At 45.6% G+C, this 21330-nt stretch overlaps 1 protein-coding gene across 2 annotated transcripts in view; it reads left to right on the top strand.

Annotated features, from left to right (window-relative positions):
• Positions 1–21330, top strand: part of Pxdn (peroxidasin) — a 78865-nt gene that overhangs the window by 39228 nt on the left and 18307 nt on the right. The window contains exons 4-16 of one of the 2 annotated variants that reach the window (XM_027424722.2): positions 1429–1500; positions 4595–4666; positions 5016–5087; positions 7283–7452; positions 7720–7837; positions 9923–10092; positions 12097–12369; positions 14142–14258; positions 15640–15798; positions 16491–16603; positions 17321–17477; positions 19962–20070; positions 20672–20829. In XM_027424722.2, coding sequence (XP_027280523.1) covers positions 1429–1500; positions 4595–4666; positions 5016–5087; positions 7283–7452; positions 7720–7837; positions 9923–10092; positions 12097–12369; positions 14142–14258; positions 15640–15798; positions 16491–16603; positions 17321–17477; positions 19962–20070; positions 20672–20829 — 1760 coding nt within the window. The remainder of the gene's footprint in view (positions 1–1428; positions 1501–4594; positions 4667–5015; positions 5088–7282; positions 7453–7719; positions 7838–9922; positions 10093–12096; positions 12370–14141; positions 14259–15639; positions 15799–16490; positions 16604–17320; positions 17478–19961; positions 20071–20671; positions 20830–21330) is intronic. The other variant, XM_027424723.2, reaches the window with a different exon arrangement.

Below are 21330 nucleotides of genomic sequence, written 5' to 3' on the forward strand. Positions count from 1 at the left end.
ATTCGTGTTTTTTTTTTTCAATTTTTATTTTTTTATGTTTATTAATGTTAGCGCAAAAAAGGGCTGTGTTTTATTATGACATCTTCTTACATACATATATGTCATTATGCTTTCTCATTTGTTCCCAGACTCCATTGCCCTAAGTGTGCCTCCTCTCCAGTTGGTTCCCTACTTCCCTCAACCCTGACTTATTATTATTATGATTTGTTATTACCTGTACTCATTACCCCCCTACTTCTACTTCCCACCTCCCTTAAGGTGTCCTTCTCTGCTCTCATGATAACCTTTCTAGTTTCATCATACAGCACACACACACACACACACACACACACACACACACACACACACACGCGCGCACGCGCGCACGCACGCACGCACGCGAGCTTACTGTATGGTCATGGAAACAGGTAGTAATACCATATGCTGAGCCATCAACTTGAAGTGTAAGTATCACCTGACAGGAAATTTGCCTTTGACGTATCCTCTGCCTGTGTTATGAATGAAGACAAGCCAGTTATAATAAAGGACATGGCAGATCCATGAATCCCAGAGGACAGGGGAACCATCTCTTACTCACAGTACCCTCCAGAGCCTTCAGGATAGCTGCTGAGGACTAGGTAATAAGGGGCAGTACAGGCCTAGCATGTCCACATGTTGAGATGTCACACTGAGGTCACCCCAGCACACATGGTTGGTGACTCCTTCTGGAACTCTGGCACTTCACAGTGGCAGTCCTCACCTATGCTGAGTCAGGTTTGGGTTTCTCTGTAGACGATCAAGAGTTTGTATTTGATCACTCTTCATGTAGCACAAAGGCAGACAAGGGAATCTATGGAAGAATTGTTGTATCATGCTCCCACAGACTGTTGAAGGACCCTGAGTTAGCACCATCATGCAATGTTCCTGTGCCATGAAATACTATTGTTTTAATTTGAATCATTTAAAAATGTAAAGACCTTCCTTAGATGTAGGCCATTCCAAAACAGACCCTATAGTACACATGGCTCTTGGGAAGGATTGCATTGACTTTATAAGAATGGGGCTCTGGGTGGGACAGAAATTTAAGACACATTCAGAACCCCTATTTTTTCCAGAGCTGTGCTGGTGTTTCTATTTAGTCAAATGTGCTGTGACAGTCAATGCCTTTTACACATGTAGGCAAATCATTTTATCTTCCCCAGGCTTTGAAGCAGATGTCAGGACTTCAGTAGACACAGTAGGAGAATCTGTGGACCACTGGTTTTTGATCCTTGAAGTTTTAAGAGAAGTGACTATTGAGAGTGGCCTGGTGTCTACAGTGTAATGTTTTGTTTGTACCCTCATGCAGTCGTTGATTTTAAACTGTTCTCCATGTGTCAGTTCGGTTCTTCCCACCTGGAGCTGAGAGCTCATGTGTGTGCTAATACTCCTCCGTGTTTCTTGTTTCAGCTATTTGTACAAGAATGAGATCCAGTCAATTGACAGGCAAGCATTTAAGGGACTTGCCTCTCTAGAGCAACTGTAAGTGTCCTTCATGCCATCTGCCTTATTGCCTCCCATAGGGAGAGATGACTGATTGCATGATGCATGTCTGTACTTCCTGGGGTGCAGGGAGGATGTGCATGACGAGGTGAAGCAGCAGTGGGTGTTTTTCACCCACCTCTCCCACCTTGCTCCCCTGCGCCCATCCGAGAGCAGACATTGCCATGTTTTTTCTGTGCATCAGACCCTGGCCCTGCCTGCGTCCACCATTGCAGGAACAGGAATGTAATTTGCTTTCCTGTCTAATAGTAAGAAATTTGGTGTTCACACAGCGGTGGAGACACAGACGTGTAAACAATCACGAGCTAGATTGGCTATTGTGGTAGGACTGTCTAGCACGGGACAGGATCTGTGTTCATAGCCATGTGTGGTTTCAATCATGTTGTCATTGTTTTGGAGAACACAAGCCTCACTACCCCCTTGTAGTTGTACTTAATGGGTGTTGAGTGTGCAAAGTGCCCTCTGTTTCTTTAGCCGCATATGAACTTGGAACTGTTATAACATCAGACTTTTTTTCCTCCTGCATAAAATTACAGAGAAGTTACGAAGGATTTTCTAGTATACGTGTCTGGCTAGTGACCTCTCACTCAGTAAGCTGAGGCAATCCTTGTGGGATTTCAGGCTATCTTGGGTTTGCAGTTTCATGGATTGAAAACAGCTGTTGGAGGTACTGCAGGAGTAGCCTTGCACTCTAGCCCTGTTCACTGGAAGACTGGTATGGCTGGGTCAGGGCAGCAGCAGGCAGGGCCATGTGCTGCAGTAGCCCACATGGTGTACCTATATCCACATAAAAGCTTAATTATTCAGTAGACAGGTCTAGGAGCCTAGGCAGGGGCATAAGCATATTCAGAAGAGGTTGTTTGTAAGACCTTGCATAAATTGCTTCAGAGAGATGAAACAAGGAATCCAGGTGATGGCAAAAACTGTTGGAAATACCTAGAGACTTTACAGATGTAGGAGTTTACAAAGGGACACATTGTTCTGTTTTTGCAAAGTTGTGGCGCTAACCTAGCAGTGAGTCCAGGGAAGGAGACCAGCCAGCAGGGAATAAAAAAGCAAGAGGACTTGAGTGCCTTCCATGAAGTAGCCAGTGAGGCTTTCTGGGGAGCAGTACCCTGAGTCACCCAGGATTTTAGAAAACCCTAGACTGGGAGAGACAGGTTGCTGCTGCTGGGGTATGGCTTTCTTTCTGAGAACTGAATGCTGTAGTGAGACTGGGGGACAAAGGACCCCTGGCAGGTGTGATCAGAGGAGCAGGTCAGTGTGTCAGAAAGGCCTCAGGCCTCAGGCCTCAGGCCTCAGGCTCTGTCTGATGTTTGTGACTGGGAAGAGAGTGCCTGCTGACTGCCTCAGACTCTTCCCTTACCTGCAGAAGGTGCAGGTCCTTACCACTCAGCAGGGACAGTGGGAAGCTGTGGAAGCCTGGGTAGGGAGCCCTGGGGCAGCAGTGGGATCTGCCTTGCATTTTCAAATAGCTCCTCAGGGAGCCCTTGTCATTCTCTCACTGGCCACACACTGGACCAGAGTTAATTGCTGACTCAGCAATGGTGCTGTGTTTACATGAGGAGTCACTCCCTGTCCTCCATTTTCTCAGCCATTCAGAGGAGAGTGATGGTGCCCAGAATCTACCTGGAGTCCCAGCAGTCCAGGTTTGCAAACTCTGAAAGCCACCATCCTTGGTACTTCTTAGGGCAGGATGTCTGAGGGCCCACCTGTTCTAACTCCACTGCAGGCTAAAGGACTTTGAACACAAACCATGCTATCTGCCCTTGTGGGAGTCTTGAATATTTTGCTTTTGTTCCCCCTTGTTCTTCCAGCTTAGCTCAGGACTCACAGGTTCATACAGAGAATCCCCAGCAGTTACCTAGTATTGATGGTTCCTGTGAGCCACAGGAGCTTGGGGACTATAAGGAATATGCATATTGGTCTCAGCTTCCTAGCACATACCAGGTTCACATAATGCGGACTGATGATTTCTCTTTGGTCCTGTCTCCTTGATTTTGTTTGGGTCAGTTGCTGTGCTGGAACAATCACTAACCCCGATGTCCTTTCTCTTTCTTTTGCAAACATATTGTCATATGGGGAGTGAGGGGCACATACCTGTACCTGAGGAGGACCAGGGAGGCCACGGTGCCTTGTGCCCAAGGAAGGACAGGTGGACAGTGGACTGTGGTCCTTAGAGTTTAGAAGGCTCTGGATTAGTTCTGCCTGGGGAGTTGCTAGGTAAAGAAGACCATCTGGGGACCCAGAAGTAACACTGATCTCACAGCTAATGAAAATGGGTTTGGAGAACTAGGCTTTATGTGGAATTGTGGTGAAGAAGGCTGCATGTTGACCCCACTGCTTGTTTCTGTCTCTGTCTCTTCACTGGACGGAAGCGTCTGTTACCATGGCCACCTGCATGAAGGCTTTTCCTTAGGCAAATGAAGTCTGGGTAAGAAGGGCGGCTGATGTTTTATTGAGCAAAGAAGTCCCACCATCTTTCAAAATAAGCAAACCAGCATTCAGGAGAATGAAATTAGTTATATCATAAATTAAAATTGTTTGAACTAAGGAGACATGTTAAGTAGGAAGGAGTATGAACACTGGATATTCTCTATGGCCAAGGGCCTTGGGGAAGTTCACTACCTCATATCATCTCCTGCCTGGGTGCCTGGTTCTGTAACTATAGTGTTCTTAATGTCACATGGAAGCATTGATAGTTTAGAGTGCAGGGATCCTGTGCACACCCATGGATGGGGCCCTGTCTGCTAGGTCGCTTTTGGTTCTTCCTTGTTACCTATCGCTGGGTATTTCATAAATTAATGTAAAGTGGCTGGGTCATAATCACAACCACTTGGGTTCATGGAGACCCAGAGCTTGCTAAGTCCTGTGATGTTTTCTGTGGGTCAACCAACTACAAAATAGCCTGCCTGCTCTCACTTGTGTCTTCTTGTCTCCACACACTGTGCAGAGCACAGAGTGGTACCTGGTGACATGTGGATGTGAATTGTGGAAGGAATTTTGGAGCCCGAAATCTGGGTTGAAAAGGTCGGTAAGTCATTCACATTGTGCTGTCTTTTTAATCCCCTAGGTACCTGCACTTCAATCAGATAGAAACTCTGGACCCAGAATCCTTCCAGCACCTCCCGAAGCTGGAGAGACTGTGAGTCCAGCTTCTTCCTTTCGTTTGTAGTCAGGCCCCCAGCTCCTACTGTCTGAATGATCAACATCTGCCTAATACTTCCCCAATGCTTTGCTGAATAATCCATTTCTTGGCCAATAATCAGAAGCTGGGCTCAGTATTCTGTGTCTGGTAATAAAGTAGGAAAGAAATCCAGTTATTTCTTGAACTGAAGCACAGAGCTATGAAACTAACTCATATTAAATAAATACAATTGATAAGACGTGTGACCCCCCCCACACACACACACCTTGGGCTCATTTTCACATGCTTAGGAAGTTTTGTTTTTGTTTTTTTTAATACAGCTTTGTTCTGTTTTCTCTTTCCACAGATTTTTGCATAACAACCGTATCACACACTTAGTTCCTGGGACATTCAGCCATTTGGAATCCATGAAACGACTGTAAGTGTGCATTCGGGTGTCTGTCTGCTGCCTGCAGTGTCTGTGGGACATCCTCTCTCCTAGTTCTTTCATTTGGATCTTTCTGTGGACTGGTCAAGAATCTCCAGCTTCAGAAAAGCCTAAAGAGACATCTATATATGAGGAAGGCAGGCCTGTCAAATCTATTTCAGTGTGAAGAGGCGAGCAGATGACTCACATGTGGCAGCAGGCTGGTCCTTTAATAAGGATTTAGAGACAGTTTTTAAAATTAGGCTTAAATTCCCCCAATAAAGTTTTAATTGCAAGGTACATATTTTACTGGTGAGGTGAGAGCCAGTCTGGAACCATCTTTATTGAGTATGCTTCTAGTTCCTCTCCTTGAAATTCATTTACCTGAACAAGCAGACTGATGCCTGCCCATTTTTTTTTAAGGCTTCCTGAAATAATCTTTGTGTAATTATTATTATAACAGAATCAAGGTATTTCACTGCTAATGGAGTTATTTAACAACCTTGTTGGTTATCCTGTGGTCTCAAGAGCACTTGCCCAGTTAAGATGTTACTGGAATATGTGGTGCCTATGATGAATTCCCATGCTCATGGGTCCTGCTTCCTCCCTGAGTAAGTTGTTACATTATTGTCCCATGAGACAAAGACTTTTTCTTCAGAAAAGAAATTATCAGGCAAGGTGAATCCACATTTGGGGTGGGAAGATAGGATGAAAACTCTTATCTTTGGTGGATAAGAGTGGGGAGGAAGATGTGGCCAGTAAATGTCAGGAGGGCCCAAGGCGAAGAATGGGGCAACCTATGGCCTGGCCTGCAGGTGGATTTCCCTATTTATAGTCTCAGAGAGACACACTGCTGTTTCGGAGGAATGCCAGCTCTTCTAACCTAGTACACTTCTTCTTTTGCTGGCTTTATATTGCTCAAACATGAACATCCTATATTTGGAGATAAAGGTTAAACCCATCATAGTTGGCCTTGCCCCTCAATGGCCTCACTGAAATGCCCTCTCCCAAGGAGCAGTCAAGATGGTGTGTAGCCTTCTCCAAGCTTACTCAGCTGGCTGGGATGGACTGGACAGGTGTGTCATGCTGAACTGCCTGTCCAGGCTCACCCACTGACCCCTTGGTCCTGTAGGCTCTTGCTATTCAGAAGTGGATTACAGACTGGGTGCCCCAGTAAACAATGGCTCTTATCCAACCCAGCGCCCATTTCTTACCCGAGCATGGGGTGCTGCATCTTGTTTGCCATATTTCTGCCAGGGGATGAGTTCTGGGTCCCTATCTCCTCTGAACTAATGCCCAGGACAAATGTAGATTAGGTGTGTGTCTTCCCCTGGAGTGCCTAGCTGTGGAGTGTGTACCTACTTAGTTCTGTTATGCAAAATTCAATCCCCTATTGGTCTTGTTCCCCAGCTTGTTTTTGTCCCCATTTATGTTACTCCTTGGGTGGGAATGGCTTGCCTCTTTACATCTGATACTCCTCAAGCTGTGCACCTCATGACCTATCAGGTGGCAAGTGTCCCCACCTGAACCCATGGCTACTCGTGAATGCCACAGAATGGAGCACCGTTGTGACCTGTCGCTGACTTGCAGCAAAGTCTGTGACTTGTCTAGCCCATACTTGCCATATTGTTTGTTGTTGTTTGTTTGTTTTTGCTGTGTTTGGATTGAACCTAGGGCCTCCAGCATGCTAGACAGATGTTCTACTATTAGGTTATATCCACAGCCCATTCCTGGGTTTGAAGCTAAGTATTTGGTCACTGGTTAACTTTACCTCTCTACCCAGAGCCTTCTCAGAGCTTTAGATGTTCAGGCTTCTCTGTGGATACTTAGCCACTGCCACCTCTCTCGGTCCTTCAGATTCTCTCCTATAAAAGCTAATTCCTTGGCCGGGCAGTGGTGGCACATGCCTTTAATCCTAGCACTTGGGCAGATCTCTGTGACAACAGTTTGAGACCAACCTGGTCTACAAGAGCTAGTTCCAGGACAGCCTCCAAAGCCACAGAGAAACCCTGTCTCGAAAAACAAACAAACAAACAAAAAAAGAAAAGAAAAAAGAAAAAAAGGTGCTAATTCTTTACATGATTAATGCCCAGATGCTCATCACCTTTGGCATCCCTTGAGGCTCCAGACCCTGGAGGTTGATCTATCCAGGATGGGTCAGTGTCTCCTTAACTCCTGGATATCGTCATGGCTTCTTATTTCCATAGGCGATTGGACTCAAATGCGCTTCACTGTGACTGTGAAATACTATGGTTGGCAGATCTGCTGAAGACATATGCCCAATCTGGGAATGCACAGGCAGCAGCCACCTGCGAGTATCCCAGGCGCATCCAAGGACGCTCAGTGGCTACCATCACTCCAGAAGAGCTAAACTGTGGTGAGTGGGTCCTGGAGTCACTGCTGAAGGACCAATATGACCCCAGGAGTTTTGGCTTATCCCCAGTTCATATTGCAAAGGGACTGGCTTGTCTTCTGTCATGGAAGGCTGAAGCACTGGAAAAGCAGTATGTTAATTTGCGGGGAGGGGGGTGTGCTGAGATGTGAATTTGGGCCTTGCAGTATCACTCAGCCATGAGGATTCTGATTTCGGTTCCCACCTGTGTGAGCCTCATGTTTTTCCATGGTGTTCATTCCTTGCATGTAGAACGGCCTCGGATCACATCAGAGCCACAGGATGCAGATGTCACATCGGGGAACACAGTGTACTTCACCTGCAGGGCTGAGGGCAACCCCAAACCTGAGATCATCTGGCTTCGAAATAAGTGAGTAGAAATGTCACTGAAGCCCTGAGGGACACAACGGGAACCCCATGTACTCCCATGGGGTTCCCCAACCCTGACGGATGATACCTTCCCCTTCTATGTAGTGAAATACCTCCCCTCTTCCACATAGCAGCTGCCTGGGAGACATTTTTGAGCCTGAGTTACTGGAAGAAGGGCTTTCTCCCCACTGGGACTCATTCCACCTAGGCCATAGGTCCCTTTCCCCTGGTCAGCCACTGACCTGGCAAACGTTCTAGAACTTTCTTGCCTCATCAAGTGGGAGCTGGGAAAGTGCTGTATGTCCATTTCTACTCGTTTGTTCTCTGGCCAGGGCCTCTGGTATTTGACAAGATGTTAGCAAGTTTTGGACCTGAGCCATGATGATGGACTTCCTGGGGTTGGAGCCAGCTGACATATTTCATCTTTTAGGCCAGAGTTTGGGGGCTATGATGTGTCTACACAGGCCCCCTTTGGCTTCTAGAGTCTTGTTCTGAGTAAACGATCTTTTCTTCATTCTACAAGCGTGGTTGTGACTGCCTCATACCTCACAGCAGTTGTTCATGGGTGGCAGAAGTGGTTGTCTGCTTGTTAGCACCCTGGCCCCTGGCCCAGCTGTAGCAGCATCCCTCCAGCTGGATCTGAGAGCTGGGTGTTGGGTTTAGCATGGGAGGGGAGTAGGCATAGAGAGCGGAGGAGAGGGACACACATGGGTAGGGCAGGCAGTGATGACCATGATGTGGGGGCAAAGACCTAGGTACCCCCTAGAATGAGGTCAAGGTGCCTGCGGATAGGACCCTTGTCTGTGGTGACATGAAGCATTTTTAAACTTTTATTTCCTTAGAGGAATATCCTGAACACAAAGCCATCATATAATTGCCTCTTATATCCATTTGTACCAAGAGGCATCTGCCCAGAGTGAGGATTGCTCTCATGGCCTGGCTCCCAGTGTGTTCTTGCCAAGCTCACTGGTTGTGTCTAGTCTTTTGGAAGCAGAGAGGCCTGCTTGAGAACAGAAGGTTCAGATGCTGTCAAGTCATCCTTGTTCCAGCAGAGACTCAGATTCCAGAGCAAACAGGAACTTCTCTTAAGTAAAGCTCTGTTTATAGACAGGAACAAATAGGAGAGTGACCACTCAACATTTGAGAGAGTTCAGGGGCACAGTGGAAAGATACAACAGAGTTATGAAGAGCTCAGGATTGTGCCAGGTCTTGAGTTGGTCACATTGATCTTGGGACCAAGCTGTATGGGGAAAAGTATGAGCTACATTCAACCCTTTACAACCCTCCATGTCATGGGTTGGGCCTGCTGAGAGTTAAAAATCCAGAGCCAACTACAAGAGGGATTCTAAAGTGTTAGAAGGTTGTACTAGACAGTGGAGGAACATCTATATGCCTCGAGACCTTCATACCTTTAGTTTATAAATGGAAGACTTGATGCCTAGGTTAAAACTACAAAAATAAATAGGGCAGACATTGAGTCAAAGTCCCAGGCCTGCTCTCTGGTGCCAGCTCTGCTTGTCACTCACTGAGGTTCCCTGGCATTCCCGTTTCTGATTTACATGCATCCAGGTGTTGCTGCCTTCCAAGTTTTGGTTTTTTTTTAATCTTTTTTTTCTTAGATTTTATTTATTTATTATGTATATAGTCTTCTGCCTACATGCCAACAGAGGGCACCAGATCTCATTCAAGGTGGTTGTGGGCCACCATGTGGTTGCTGGGAATTGAACTCAGGACCTCTGGAAGAACAGTCAACGCTCTTAACCACTGAGCCATCTCTCCAGCCCCATTTCTAAGTTTTATTTGCATTTTCCATTAGGTTAATGTCTTTCTTGTTTGGAATTTAGGACGACATTAAAGCATTTAGATGGAGTATGTAATAGTGAACACATATCTATATTCTCCTAGACATGCCCGCTAAGTCATAGTTGCTGAGGGGACATGTCTGGAAGGCTGTTGCTCTTGTTCTCTGAACCTGGCATGTGCTACCTGCATTCCAGGGCTTTAAAGCCCACTGCGGACTGACCTCTGGGAGGGAGGGGTACAGTATCTGCTTGATCTATGAGTGCACTGGTTTCTATCTCTGTAGTAATGAGCTGAGCATGAAGACAGATTCACGCTTAAACTTGCTGGATGATGGCACGCTGATGATCCAGAACACACAGGAGGCAGATGAGGGTGTCTACCAGTGCATGGCAAAAAATGTGGCTGGAGAGGCGAAAACACATGAAGTGACCCTCAGGTACTTGGGTTCTCCAGGTAAGTGGAGGATATTGCATGTGAGGGTTACCCTAACCACCCACTTTCTCCTTTCTTTGTATCCAACTCAGTGAAGTCTGAGATGGTAAAGTTTCCATGTGAAGTGGCTCACAGGATTTCTAAAGCATAGGGTCATAGGTCATTCTCACCTGCCTCAGGCCCCTGGCTGCCCCCTGCTGCAGGGTCATACACAGAAGCTCTGACTTACTATGGCAGGTAAGAAATGGCCATGGAACCTGGAGAGACTGTCCACACCTCACCGCAGGTACCTGCACAGCCCCATCAAATGCATGCTGCTTGGCATTGAGGCATCTGTTTGCCAAAGGCTTTGATTTTTTTTGACATAAAATTAAAATATTGATTTTTATTTAGCATATCTATGCTCAAGGTGCTCGCATATAATATTTAAAGTACAAAAAGTCTGTCCAAACCAGAGGAAATACAGCTGTGGCCTTTACATATCTCTGCTACACAGGCACAAGCCCTGTTCTGGTCTTCATGTTCTGTCCCTGGCCTGTGTTCATTGTTGACCCAGACACTGGAACACCATAATCCTGCAGTTCTCAACCTGTGGGTCACAACCTCTTCGAGGAATTTTGTTTTTTGGTTTTTTGTTGAGACAGGGTTTTTGTGTAGCTTCTCTGTAGCCTGTCTTGGAACTCACCAGGCTGATCTTGAACTCACAGAGATCTGCCTGTCTCTGCCTCCCAAGTGCTAGGATTAAAGGCATACACCACCACCACCACCAGGCTAAGAATTTTTTTTTTTTTTGTAGAAAAGCAACATAGAACATAATCTATTTACTAATCTACAATCTAGGATGATATACCACAATCTAGGTGCTAATGTCCACAAGGAAAGCTGTATATAGAGTCTCAATAGACTAGAAGTGCCTTTTGCTACTTAAGTCAAATTTTGCAAAACAGTTTTCTTTTTTTATACTTGTTTTTTGGAGTATATTTTGTTCCATGTTTATGGATAAGGGTTGTGGACCCATAAGAAACAGCACAGGGGCTAAAAAAATATCTGGACATATGTCATAATACAGACTTAGGAGATCATGTTGAGTTCCAACACAAGGATGAATACATGCAGCTTCCATTCTTATGTCCGTGGCTACCTCGCTCCAGGTAGGCTGTCTTGTCTGCTGTGGTTCCACTGTGTGTGAAAACCTTCCCATGAAACATACTATAAAATGTGTGGCTTCCTCCCACTAGATTTAGACTTGATGCTATTCTTTCATTTGCATTTTTCTTTTTGTGATGAAATTGGTATTTTTATATGGTTTAAATATACCCCGCAATTCCTTGTGCCAGTAGGGAATACCACAAAGTTTTAATCAGATAGTGTACTTATAATAAGCAAAAGTAAAGGTTCTTGAGAGAATTTAGAGTCTGTCTGGGGGAAGAAATGCATCCCTCCCCATAGTGGTCACTGTCCACAGGTTGCCTGCCTTTGGTTGACTTGGGTGTGGACACCATTTTATTTTCTGCACTTTCCCCCACCCCCATTGATCCATGTGTTCGTGTGTGATTGTGGGTACCCATATGCCATAGTGTAGAGATCAGAGGGCAACCTTGGCTGTTGATCCACGCATGCCTTGTGCCTTGTTTGAGACAAGGTCTCTTGTTGGACACCACTGTGGACAATAAACTACCTGGCCACTTATCTTTGACGATTCTCCTTCTGCCTCCCATCTCCCATTATGCCTGCTGGGATTACAGATTTTACAGCATCTGAGGTTGTGTGTGCTGAGGGTTTAAACTGAAGCTCCTTTGTTCACATGGCAAGTGTCTTGTTGCCTCCTGAGCCATTTCCTCAGCCCCATCTGCACATTTATTTGGGAAGGCAAAATAAAAAGAAATTATATCATTAAATGTTGTTAGTTGTGCTTGTTTTCATTTGAAAGCCATTAGGGTGAATGGACAGCCTGGACATCAAAAATACCAAATAGAAATCTTGAAAAATTGTAAGAAATTAATTGAGAATTTCTGTTTGTGACAGCCCGACCCACTTTTGTAATCCAGCCGCAGAACACTGAGGTACTGGTAGGCGAGAGTGTCACTTTGGAGTGCAGTGCCACAGGCCACCCTCTGCCACAGATCACCTGGACAAGAGGTGACCGGACACCCTTGCCAACTGACCCTCGAGTGACTATCACTCCCTCTGGAGGACTGTATATACAGAACGTCGAACAGAGTGACAGTGGGGAGTACACATGCTTTGCATCCAACAGTGTGGACAGCATCCATGCCACAGCCTTCATCATTGTACAAGGTGAACATCCTTGTGTGCCATCAGACTCTTGTCTTCATTTAGCTCCAACAGCCCTCCAGGCTTTGCCCTGACTGCACCATATCACCCCCTCTCTGTGGCACTTAACTTGCTTTTTCGCTTTTCTTCGCTTTTTGAGACAAGGTCTTTCCAGCCTAGCCTGGCCTTGAACTTTTATCCTCCTCTCAAGTGCTGGGATTAAGATATGAACCACCATGCCTAGCTATTTTGATATGTATTGTGTGCATGCTTATGTGAACATGCATATGTGTATTTGTATGTGGGTGGGTGTGCATCTATAAAACAGAGAACAATTTCAGGCACAGGTTTTTGAGGTTTAGGGTTGTTTTGTTTAAGACTGAGTTTCTCACTGCCCTGGAAAGTAGGCTAGGCTGGCTGGCCAGGAAGCTTAATGGATCCACCTCCCTAGCTCTATGCCCAACTTTGTTTTATGTGGCTTCTAGGGATTGAGCCACTTTTCCATCTCTGCCTTGCTTTTTAAAGATCTATAAACATCCATTCCATTTGACCTATCACACATGATTTGGCAGTTAGACAGCTTTCTCTAGGAGGATAGGACTTTGAGATTGCAATGTCAAGAGCACCCAGGTACTGGGATTACTGGGATCTGTGAATGTGGACATGAATACCTAGGCATTGAAAGTGAATCTCTCTCTCTCTCTCTCTCTCTCTCTCTCTCTCTCTCTCTCTCTCTCCCCCTCTCCCTCACCCTCTCCCTTTCTCCCTCCCTCCCTCCCTCCCTCCCTCTCCCTCCCTATCTCCCTCTTTCTTCTTGTGTGTGTGTGTGAGAGAGAGAGAGAGACAGAGACAGAGAGAGAGAGAGCGAGATGCAGACAGCTCTAAGTACACCCTGAGTTTACAGTGGTAGTGAGTCAGTATGTGCACCTTCCTTACAGTTTTGAATGTACTGACATTACAGTAGTATGTATACAGTATACACTGCCAAGGGCACTGTGGTCATGAGCCAGTGTGAACTCTTTGCATACAGCTGTGACTTTTCTTAGATTGCAATGCTATATGCACCTTGCACATAGATGTGAAGGCAGACAAAAATATGGATATCACCAAAGTCCAACTTAGTAAACCAATGGGTTTTATTGGCATTATACAGGAATATGGGTGAGCATAAATGACTCAAAAGTCAGCTGTATTCCACTGCCCACCCAAGCATGGGTGACAGCTCACAAAAGCAGGGAACCTGGAGCACACTGCACAACCTGCAGGCAGCACAACCGGTTGGAGAGAGTCCTTTCCAGTTGGCTCAGCTGGTCTGAGCCTCATCCAAGCGGCTCAACTGTTTGTTTTTTTGTTTTGTTTTGTTTTGTTTTGTTTTTCTAGTCAGCTTGACTGGTGTCTGCTGCTTCAAGGCAGTTTGGCTGGTGGCTGCTTCTTCCAGGTGTCTGGGACTGTCTGAGAGTCTTTCTCTCAGCAGTGTTATTGTTTGTATACTCTTGAGGAGGAAGAGGCCTCGTCAGTTTGAGGGACTTCCTGAAGCTCTTTTGAGTTATTTACTTTTGCCTTTACAGACTTCTCTGTAGTTATTTCCCTTCCCCTTAGAACATTCTGCTGTTTCACCCTCCTTTCCACATCTTATGTCTTGTTTCCCTCCAAGATGGAAGGTTTTAATCTTGGAGGAACTGCTAAAATATACATGATACCCTTGGTAAAGTCCTTTTGCAGTGCTACTATTTTACACAGTCGCTTGACAGGGTGCTGTCTCTCAGTGTCACGTTTTAAATGTTCTTCCCCTGCAGCCCTTCCTCAGTTCACTGTGACTCCTCAGAGCAGAGTGGTCATAGAAGGACAGACTGTGGATTTCCAGTGTGAAGCTAAGGGCTACCCTCAACCAGTCATCGCCTGGACTAAGGGAGGTAAGATGCTAACCTGGGCTTTCTCATTCTTCTAGGATACAGCTATTGTCTTTGGGTCAGGCAGAACCAATATCGTTCCCAAAGGGGTGTACTGTGGCATTGGAAGAAGTTGAGGATTCCATAGAACCTGCCTTGAACTGCAGTGTGGTGGTCACTGTAGGTATCATGGATTGAAGCTATCTTTGCAGAGGGACTTGAGGTGTCTGTTGGCACTTCTATGCAGTGGTTCACAGTGTGTGGGCTAGAGTTTTCAGGGTCCCCTTAGGACCCATTAAAACAGGCTTTGTCCCCTGATTCCCAAAGCTGTCCTCCCATCTCTGCACTTGGTGTGTGATTGCTTAGTTCTTGGTCAGTTCATGGCTCCTGTGGTCTGATGAAAGCTCATCAGGTTGGGTGAGATCTCGGCAAAGGCGGGCACTAAGTTCCCTGAGGAAACCTCTGTAGATCTCCAGTGTTCCTGGCTTGCAGCCTAGGCAGAGACTTTGGAGATGCCCTGCCACCTTGGCTTCAACCAAAAGGCCACTGCATCCTCCCTCTGGGGAGCCCTGCTTGTGGATCCTGAGAAGCAGATTGAGGTAGAGGCCAATTGCACACTTCTTGATTGGCTAGAAAAACTACCTGGTGGAAAGACTGATCCACAAAAACATGTGCCAGTATCCTGCCCCAAGGTTCCCTTTCTGTCTGTTTCCTTGGGCATGGCTTGGGGTCAGCTATACAGGCACCCTGGGTCGTTGTCTTGTCCTCATGCCTAATTTTTCCTTTTGGCTCTGTTCTTTGTCCCTTTCTATGGTATTCCTTGATTGTTGCTGGAGTTTCTTGTCCCACCAGGTTCTGCCACCACTTCAGCCACAAATAAGCACACAGATGCTATAGTAGTTATAAAACTGTTGGTTGATGGCTAGGGCTTCTTATTGGCTAGCTCTATCTTAATTATCAACCCATTTCTATTAATCTAAGTAGTTCCATGTGGTCTTATCTTACCAGAGAAGGGTCTGGACCTGTTGCTCCTTCCCCTACTATATGGCATCTTTTTGTGTGACCTCTCTGCCTCTTTTCCCAGAATTCCCCTCATTTCCTAGTCCCGCCTATCTTCCTGCCTCTATTGGCCAAACAGTGTTTTATTCATCAACGAATAAGAGAAACATGTATACAGAAGGACCTCCCCCATCACTTGATTCCTTCTTTAAGTATGGCCAGTGGTGTAGGAGCCCACATGTGGATGTTGAATAAGTACCTGCTCACTGGAAATAGAGTGGGCATTTGATACCTGATCCAAGAAGTTCAGCCCAGTGACACTGCCATCTTCAGAGATAACATTCTCTCCAAGTCACCCTGACAGGCTCTATATCCAGGGTGACTGATGTCTTTCCCCACTTTGTAGGGAGCCAGCTCTCAGTGGACAGGCGGCACCTGGTGCTATCCTCAGGCACACTCAGGATCTCCGGGGTCGCCCTGCATGACCAGGGCCAGTATGAGTGCCAGGCTGTCAACATCATTGGCTCCCAGAAGGTCGTGGCCCACCTGACTGTACAGCCCAGAGGTAGGTGCTATTGACTGGGTGGATTTCTGCATGTCCATCATCAGTGACATACTTCCTGCATCAACATTCATATTCTAGTTCTAGCTCATCTGGTCATTGTGCTCTGTTTAGAACCATGGTACTTGTGTTCATGAGGCATTCATGGGCACTTACATCTTTATTTCCTTTGTTATAAAGGCATTTATTTATCTCATGCTGGGGTCAAAGAGGCTGACTTTGTTAGTGAGCCTACTAGGGCAGACAAGTAGATGTAGCCTAAGGCTGTTGATTTCTTTGAGCCCTTGAGGGTACCATGAACCTTGTATTGTCTTAGACCCATAAAATCTACTGTGGGTTTGTAGACTTCCCCCTCCTGTACTTGCCGGGCAACCTCACTGTGCTCAGGTGCAGTTCACCACGGTGGGATCCCACAGTGGTGCCTGTCAAGCTGCTTCTCCTGCATGGTGTGTCTGGAATATCAAGATCATTGTTTTGCCACACCACACTGCATGCTTCTGCCTTCTAGTAGGAGGTGTGAGCTGAAGAATTCAGGCAGCCTGGCTTGCCGACTAAGCCACAGTTTTTCAACTTTGCTAACAAGGCCTTGGTGCGGTTCACTGGCAGGGCTCTGGGTTGGCCTGTGTGGGCTCTGCTATTCTGAAGCTTTGTGGTTTGAATCAGGTGCTGCCTCATTCTCCACACTTGCCTTCTAGTCACCCCGGTGTTTGCCAGCATCCCGAGTGACATGACTGTAGAGGTGGGCACCAATGTACAGCTGCCCTGTAGCTCCCAGGGGGAACCGGAGCCAGCCATCACCTGGAACAAGGTAAGAGCTGACACCTCACCCAGGCTCTCTCTAATGCAGTAAGTGTGATGCAGGAAGTGTGTTTTCAAAGTACTGCAGAGGCAACCTTAATCATAAAGATAATGGAAAAAAAATACACACTCCCGCATCAGAAGCAAAGAAAGTCCTCTATCGGTCTATAACTTTAAGGAATGAAGTTAAATTTTTGTTACTTTGTTTTTCCTTGTTCTTCATATTTAGCCCACTGTTAGGCAGAATCTCCACACTGTACACAAAGGAGCTTGCTGGGATGATATAGTGACCTCACTACGGTTCCCACAGAATGCCAGTTCTCAAGGCTTTCCAACTCCTTCACTGCCCAGAGGCCTTCTCCAGAGTGGCACAGCAGTGGGCCGCACATGGCTTACCAGTTCTGTCTCTGAATTGCCCTCTTTCCTAGAGGCCTGTTTCTTGGAGCCCTTTCTACAAGGAGTTACCAAAGGAGCTCCCAATATACTGGGGTTCATTTTTTGCACATAGCTCTGTTCTCAACAAAGGATAGGTGTGTGGAATAGTGTTGGGCTTGGGAGAATAGTAATAAATCTCCTTCCCTGGGAAGATTGGGGCAGATATAAATAGCCTCAGAGATTTTTGTTTTTCCATTTGAGTCTTAACAGTGAATGGACATTCCTTTCTCCCAGAGAAGAAACTTCTGTTTCCCAGTCTTACTGCAATATCATTTTTATTATTTTCCTCCAGGATGGTGTTCAGGTAACAGAAAGTGGAAAATTTCACATCAGCCCTGAAGGATTCTTGACTATCAATGATGTTGGCACAGCGGATGCAGGCCGCTATGAGTGTGTAGCTCGGAACACAATTGGATATTCCTCTGTCAGTATGGTACTCAGTGTGAATGGTAAGATGTGTATGCTGAGCACAATGCATTGCTGTCTTAGAGGGTTTGGGAGATACTATATCAGGGCTGTATCTTCATCCTGTGAGCATCCATTTAGGGCGTGTGCTGGTTTAGTTTGAAATGTCAAAGTGACACAATTTAGAACCACGTAGGGAAAGTTATTTAGGAATTATCTAGATAGGGTTGGCTTGTTGACGTATCTATGGGGGGATTGTCTTGATTCTTAATTAACGTAAAATGACCAAGCCCACTGTGAGCAGAACCATTCCCTGGGCAAGTGGTCTTGAATAGCATAAGAGGGGAGAAAGTATATATATATTTTCTTTGCTTTTTGATTGGACTTGATACTTTTGCGTTCCTGCCTGACTTCCTCTATAGTGAGCTGTAACCTGGAACTATAAGCCAAATGTATCTTTTCTTCCCTAAGTTGCTTTTGGCCAGGATTTTTTTTTTATAACACCAGAAATCAAATTGAGAATATCGTGTTAGAATGATTCAGAAGACAAAATGTTTGGCCCTAACTTGACCAATGGCTGAGCTTCCCTGGAATATCTTCCCCTTCCTGTAGTTTTTTTCACAATCTTCAGCAGCTCTTTTCATACCCAACAGTGCAATTTACAATGATCCCTACAGGCATCTCATGCCTTCCAGTTTGTTATGGCTACATGCAGCCTGGGATGTTCCTCATGTACAAGCACAGTCTTTTCCCAGGGAAGTAATTAGCCAGAGTGTCAAGATTTCATCTCTACATCCTCCCCCATGTTCATTCTGGTCTTTGCCTGTCTTGCTCAGTTTTGGAGAAGAGGAGAACCAAGAACTCTGCTCAGACACTGCAAAGGGAAGAAATTGATGAGGGAGGTCTGGGGTCTGGGTCTGGAGCTCAAGGGAGGAGCCAGAGTACTAGATGAGGTCATCCAGGAGAACCTGTCTAAGAACAAGAATGGTCATTCTGCCCTGGGTATCCAACCATCAAACTGTCTACAAAAGGAAAAGTCAACAAAAAGATATTCTCCAAATGACCAGTGAGGGGATGGGGTCAGAAAGCAAGGATTGTACAAAATAGACTCAGCACCTGTTAACCAATGTGAGAAAGAGTCAGAGCAGGGGAGAAGAAAGATGATGAGTGTGCACAAGAAGGCAATATGCACAAATGCACCAGAGACTGATAGATACGGTGGTTCCCATTATATCCCAGGCTGTGGAGGTCTGCTGAGCAGGAGAGTCTATCCCAACCATGTCTTGTCTGTCCCAGGGGAGGAAGGCCCACCAAAGTAACCAAGTGAAGGATCATTTCAGTAAGGTCTCTTCGATTGGTCCAGACTATGAGGATATAGAGGAAAATTAACCATCAGGCTAAGATAGAAGTGGTATGGCAAGAGCTGCTTCAGTGGCTGAGGATGATAGATTAATTATGGTGGGGTTTATTTGTGCTTGGCAAAGACTGACTACTAACCAGTTCTTGTGAGATGAGAAAAGAACAAGAATTGAGATTCATACAGTACTTGGTGGCGCACACCTTTATTGCCATTGCTGGAAAGAGAGCACTGGTAGAGCTCTGAGTTCAAGGCCAGTTTGGTCTACATAGTTCAGCCAGGGTCTGGCATGCATATCTGTCTGTCTGTCTGTCTATCTATCTGTCTATCTACAGATGGTAGATTAGATAGATAGATAGATAGATAGATAGATAGATAGATAGATACTAAGACGTTGGCTGAAAAAAAAATAAAGAATCAAAGTGTGAAGCTTTGTTGGAAATGAGTTGTGTTGTGTATTATGTGTATATATGTGTGGTATGTATTATGGTGTAGGCTTGTTTTGTGTGCTATGATGGTATAATATGGTGTGATGTGTCTTTTACAGTTTGTTGTGTGGCATGTGTTTTATTCTGTATGCTGTGGTATGTGTATTGTGTGTATGTGATGTGTGTAGGCCATCTGGGTATCTAGGTGCTGATTTTTTTTTTTTTTTTGTGTGTGTGTGTGTGAGTGTGTGTGTGTGTGTCTGTCTGTGGGCCCTAATATAGATGTGATGATGACTATGCAAACCAGGGTAAGGGACTGGCAATGGAGGGGGAAATAAAGAGCAGAGTCCAGCATTGGGGATAGTTGTCCTCATAGAAGATAAGAGACTTCTAGAATGAAGGCACCTCCCCTGATGTCACTGTCCACCAGATGGACCTGAGGAGCCTCAGCTCCCCACAAGCATCATGTTGGGTGTGAGCATTATGTTATAAACATTTTCCCACTTTTATGGGGATATCATGTAATTTATCAAAATTAAAGAGTATATGATTTCCATAGTGTTTAAAAACAGCTCCTAGTAGAATTGATGATGACTAAACTTGAACATTGGTTCAGGAAAACAGAAATATCTTTGGGATGAAAGCATGACTTATGTCTAGATGATGTCGTGTCTAGACATGGTTGTATGAGTAAGAATGTAGTGTTTGTTTTTTCCTACTAATGTGTGTTCATGCTTTCCTAGTTCCTGATGTAAGTCGAAATGGGGATCCATATGTTGCTACCTCTATTGTTGAAGCCATTGCAACTGTTGATAGAGCCATCAACTCTACACGGACACACTTATTTGACAGGTATGGTGGGCAGGGCTGTGGTGTTGGCCTTGGATAGAGAATCGGGCAGTGTGGGGGTGGAATGCATGTGTTCCTAGTGCATGGGTCTTTTACCTATTTCACTCCCCAAACTTAAGTCCTAAGACCTCTCATAGGAAAGCCATAAGGAGCATCAGCTGACTGGCTTCTCTGGGGTTAGAGTGCTAGCAGAAGGTACACCTTCTTCACAGGCTCTGGACTGTGATTCACAATCAAAACATTCTTAGGAGACCCACCTCATTCTTTTGGCTCTTTAGAAACAATTTGGCAAAAACAAAATGTTACTGAGGTGGCCAGTGGATCCCTCCATGTTGGCAGTTGCTACAGACTCTCTGCACCTTAACTGAAATGCAATGCCTGTGACTCTCTCTCTTGACTTATTAATGGTTTGTTTTCAGTGTCTTTGGTTCTTGTTTGTCTGTTTGTTGCTCTGTCGCCTTCCACCTGGGATGAGTAAGGTACAGTGCACCACGTTGTCGAAAGTAGCGATAGAAATTTAGAAATATCAGTATAATTTTAGTTTCTGGATTTTTGTCCCCAGTGATTTATCTCATTGATTCTCTCCCTTCCTCACTCCTGCCAGCCGTCCTCATTCTCCAAACGATCTACTGGCCCTGTTCCGGTACCCACGGGACCCATACACAGTGGGGCAAGCCCGGGCAGGAGAGATTTTCGAGAGGACCCTGCAGCTGATCCAGGATCATGTTCAGCATGGCTTGATGGTGGACTTGAATGGAACAAGTCAGTACCATGTTCTTCCACCTTCTTCCATGAGCAGGAGGTAGCAAACACACCCTGCTATGTGTGCATTGTGCGAGAGGCTCTGACCATGCCTGCATTAGTATCTGAACCTACTATTTTCTGTCCTTGCTAGGTCCTGGTGGTGTCATCTTTGGGGACTTTGACCAATGTGGGACCTGATTAGCTAGGCTGTGGCTGATTTATCTGTGTCTGTGCTGGGCTTGGTGTTTGTCCTTATCCCTATAGGCTTAGTCCTTGTGTGGAGGGGAAGCTTCATAGGACAATTTTGAGGTAGCTGGTGTTTCTGGTTGCTTCTCCCAGCTTAGAATTCCTCATGTCCACTTGCTTTCTTGAATTTTTGTATGGATATTTTGGAGATTATCCTCTGTAAGAAGAGTCTCTCTTACAGCCTTTAATATGTGCAGACTGAGTCTTCAGAACCAGACATATGCTAGATATTCTTTAATGAAAAAATTTAGTGCTGACTTTGACCAGAGAGAG

This window comes from Cricetulus griseus, chromosome 7 (genome assembly GCF_003668045.3).
Source record: "Cricetulus griseus strain 17A/GY chromosome 7, alternate assembly CriGri-PICRH-1.0, whole genome shotgun sequence".
NCBI classification, from domain to species: Eukaryota; Metazoa; Chordata; class Mammalia; order Rodentia; family Cricetidae; genus Cricetulus; species Cricetulus griseus.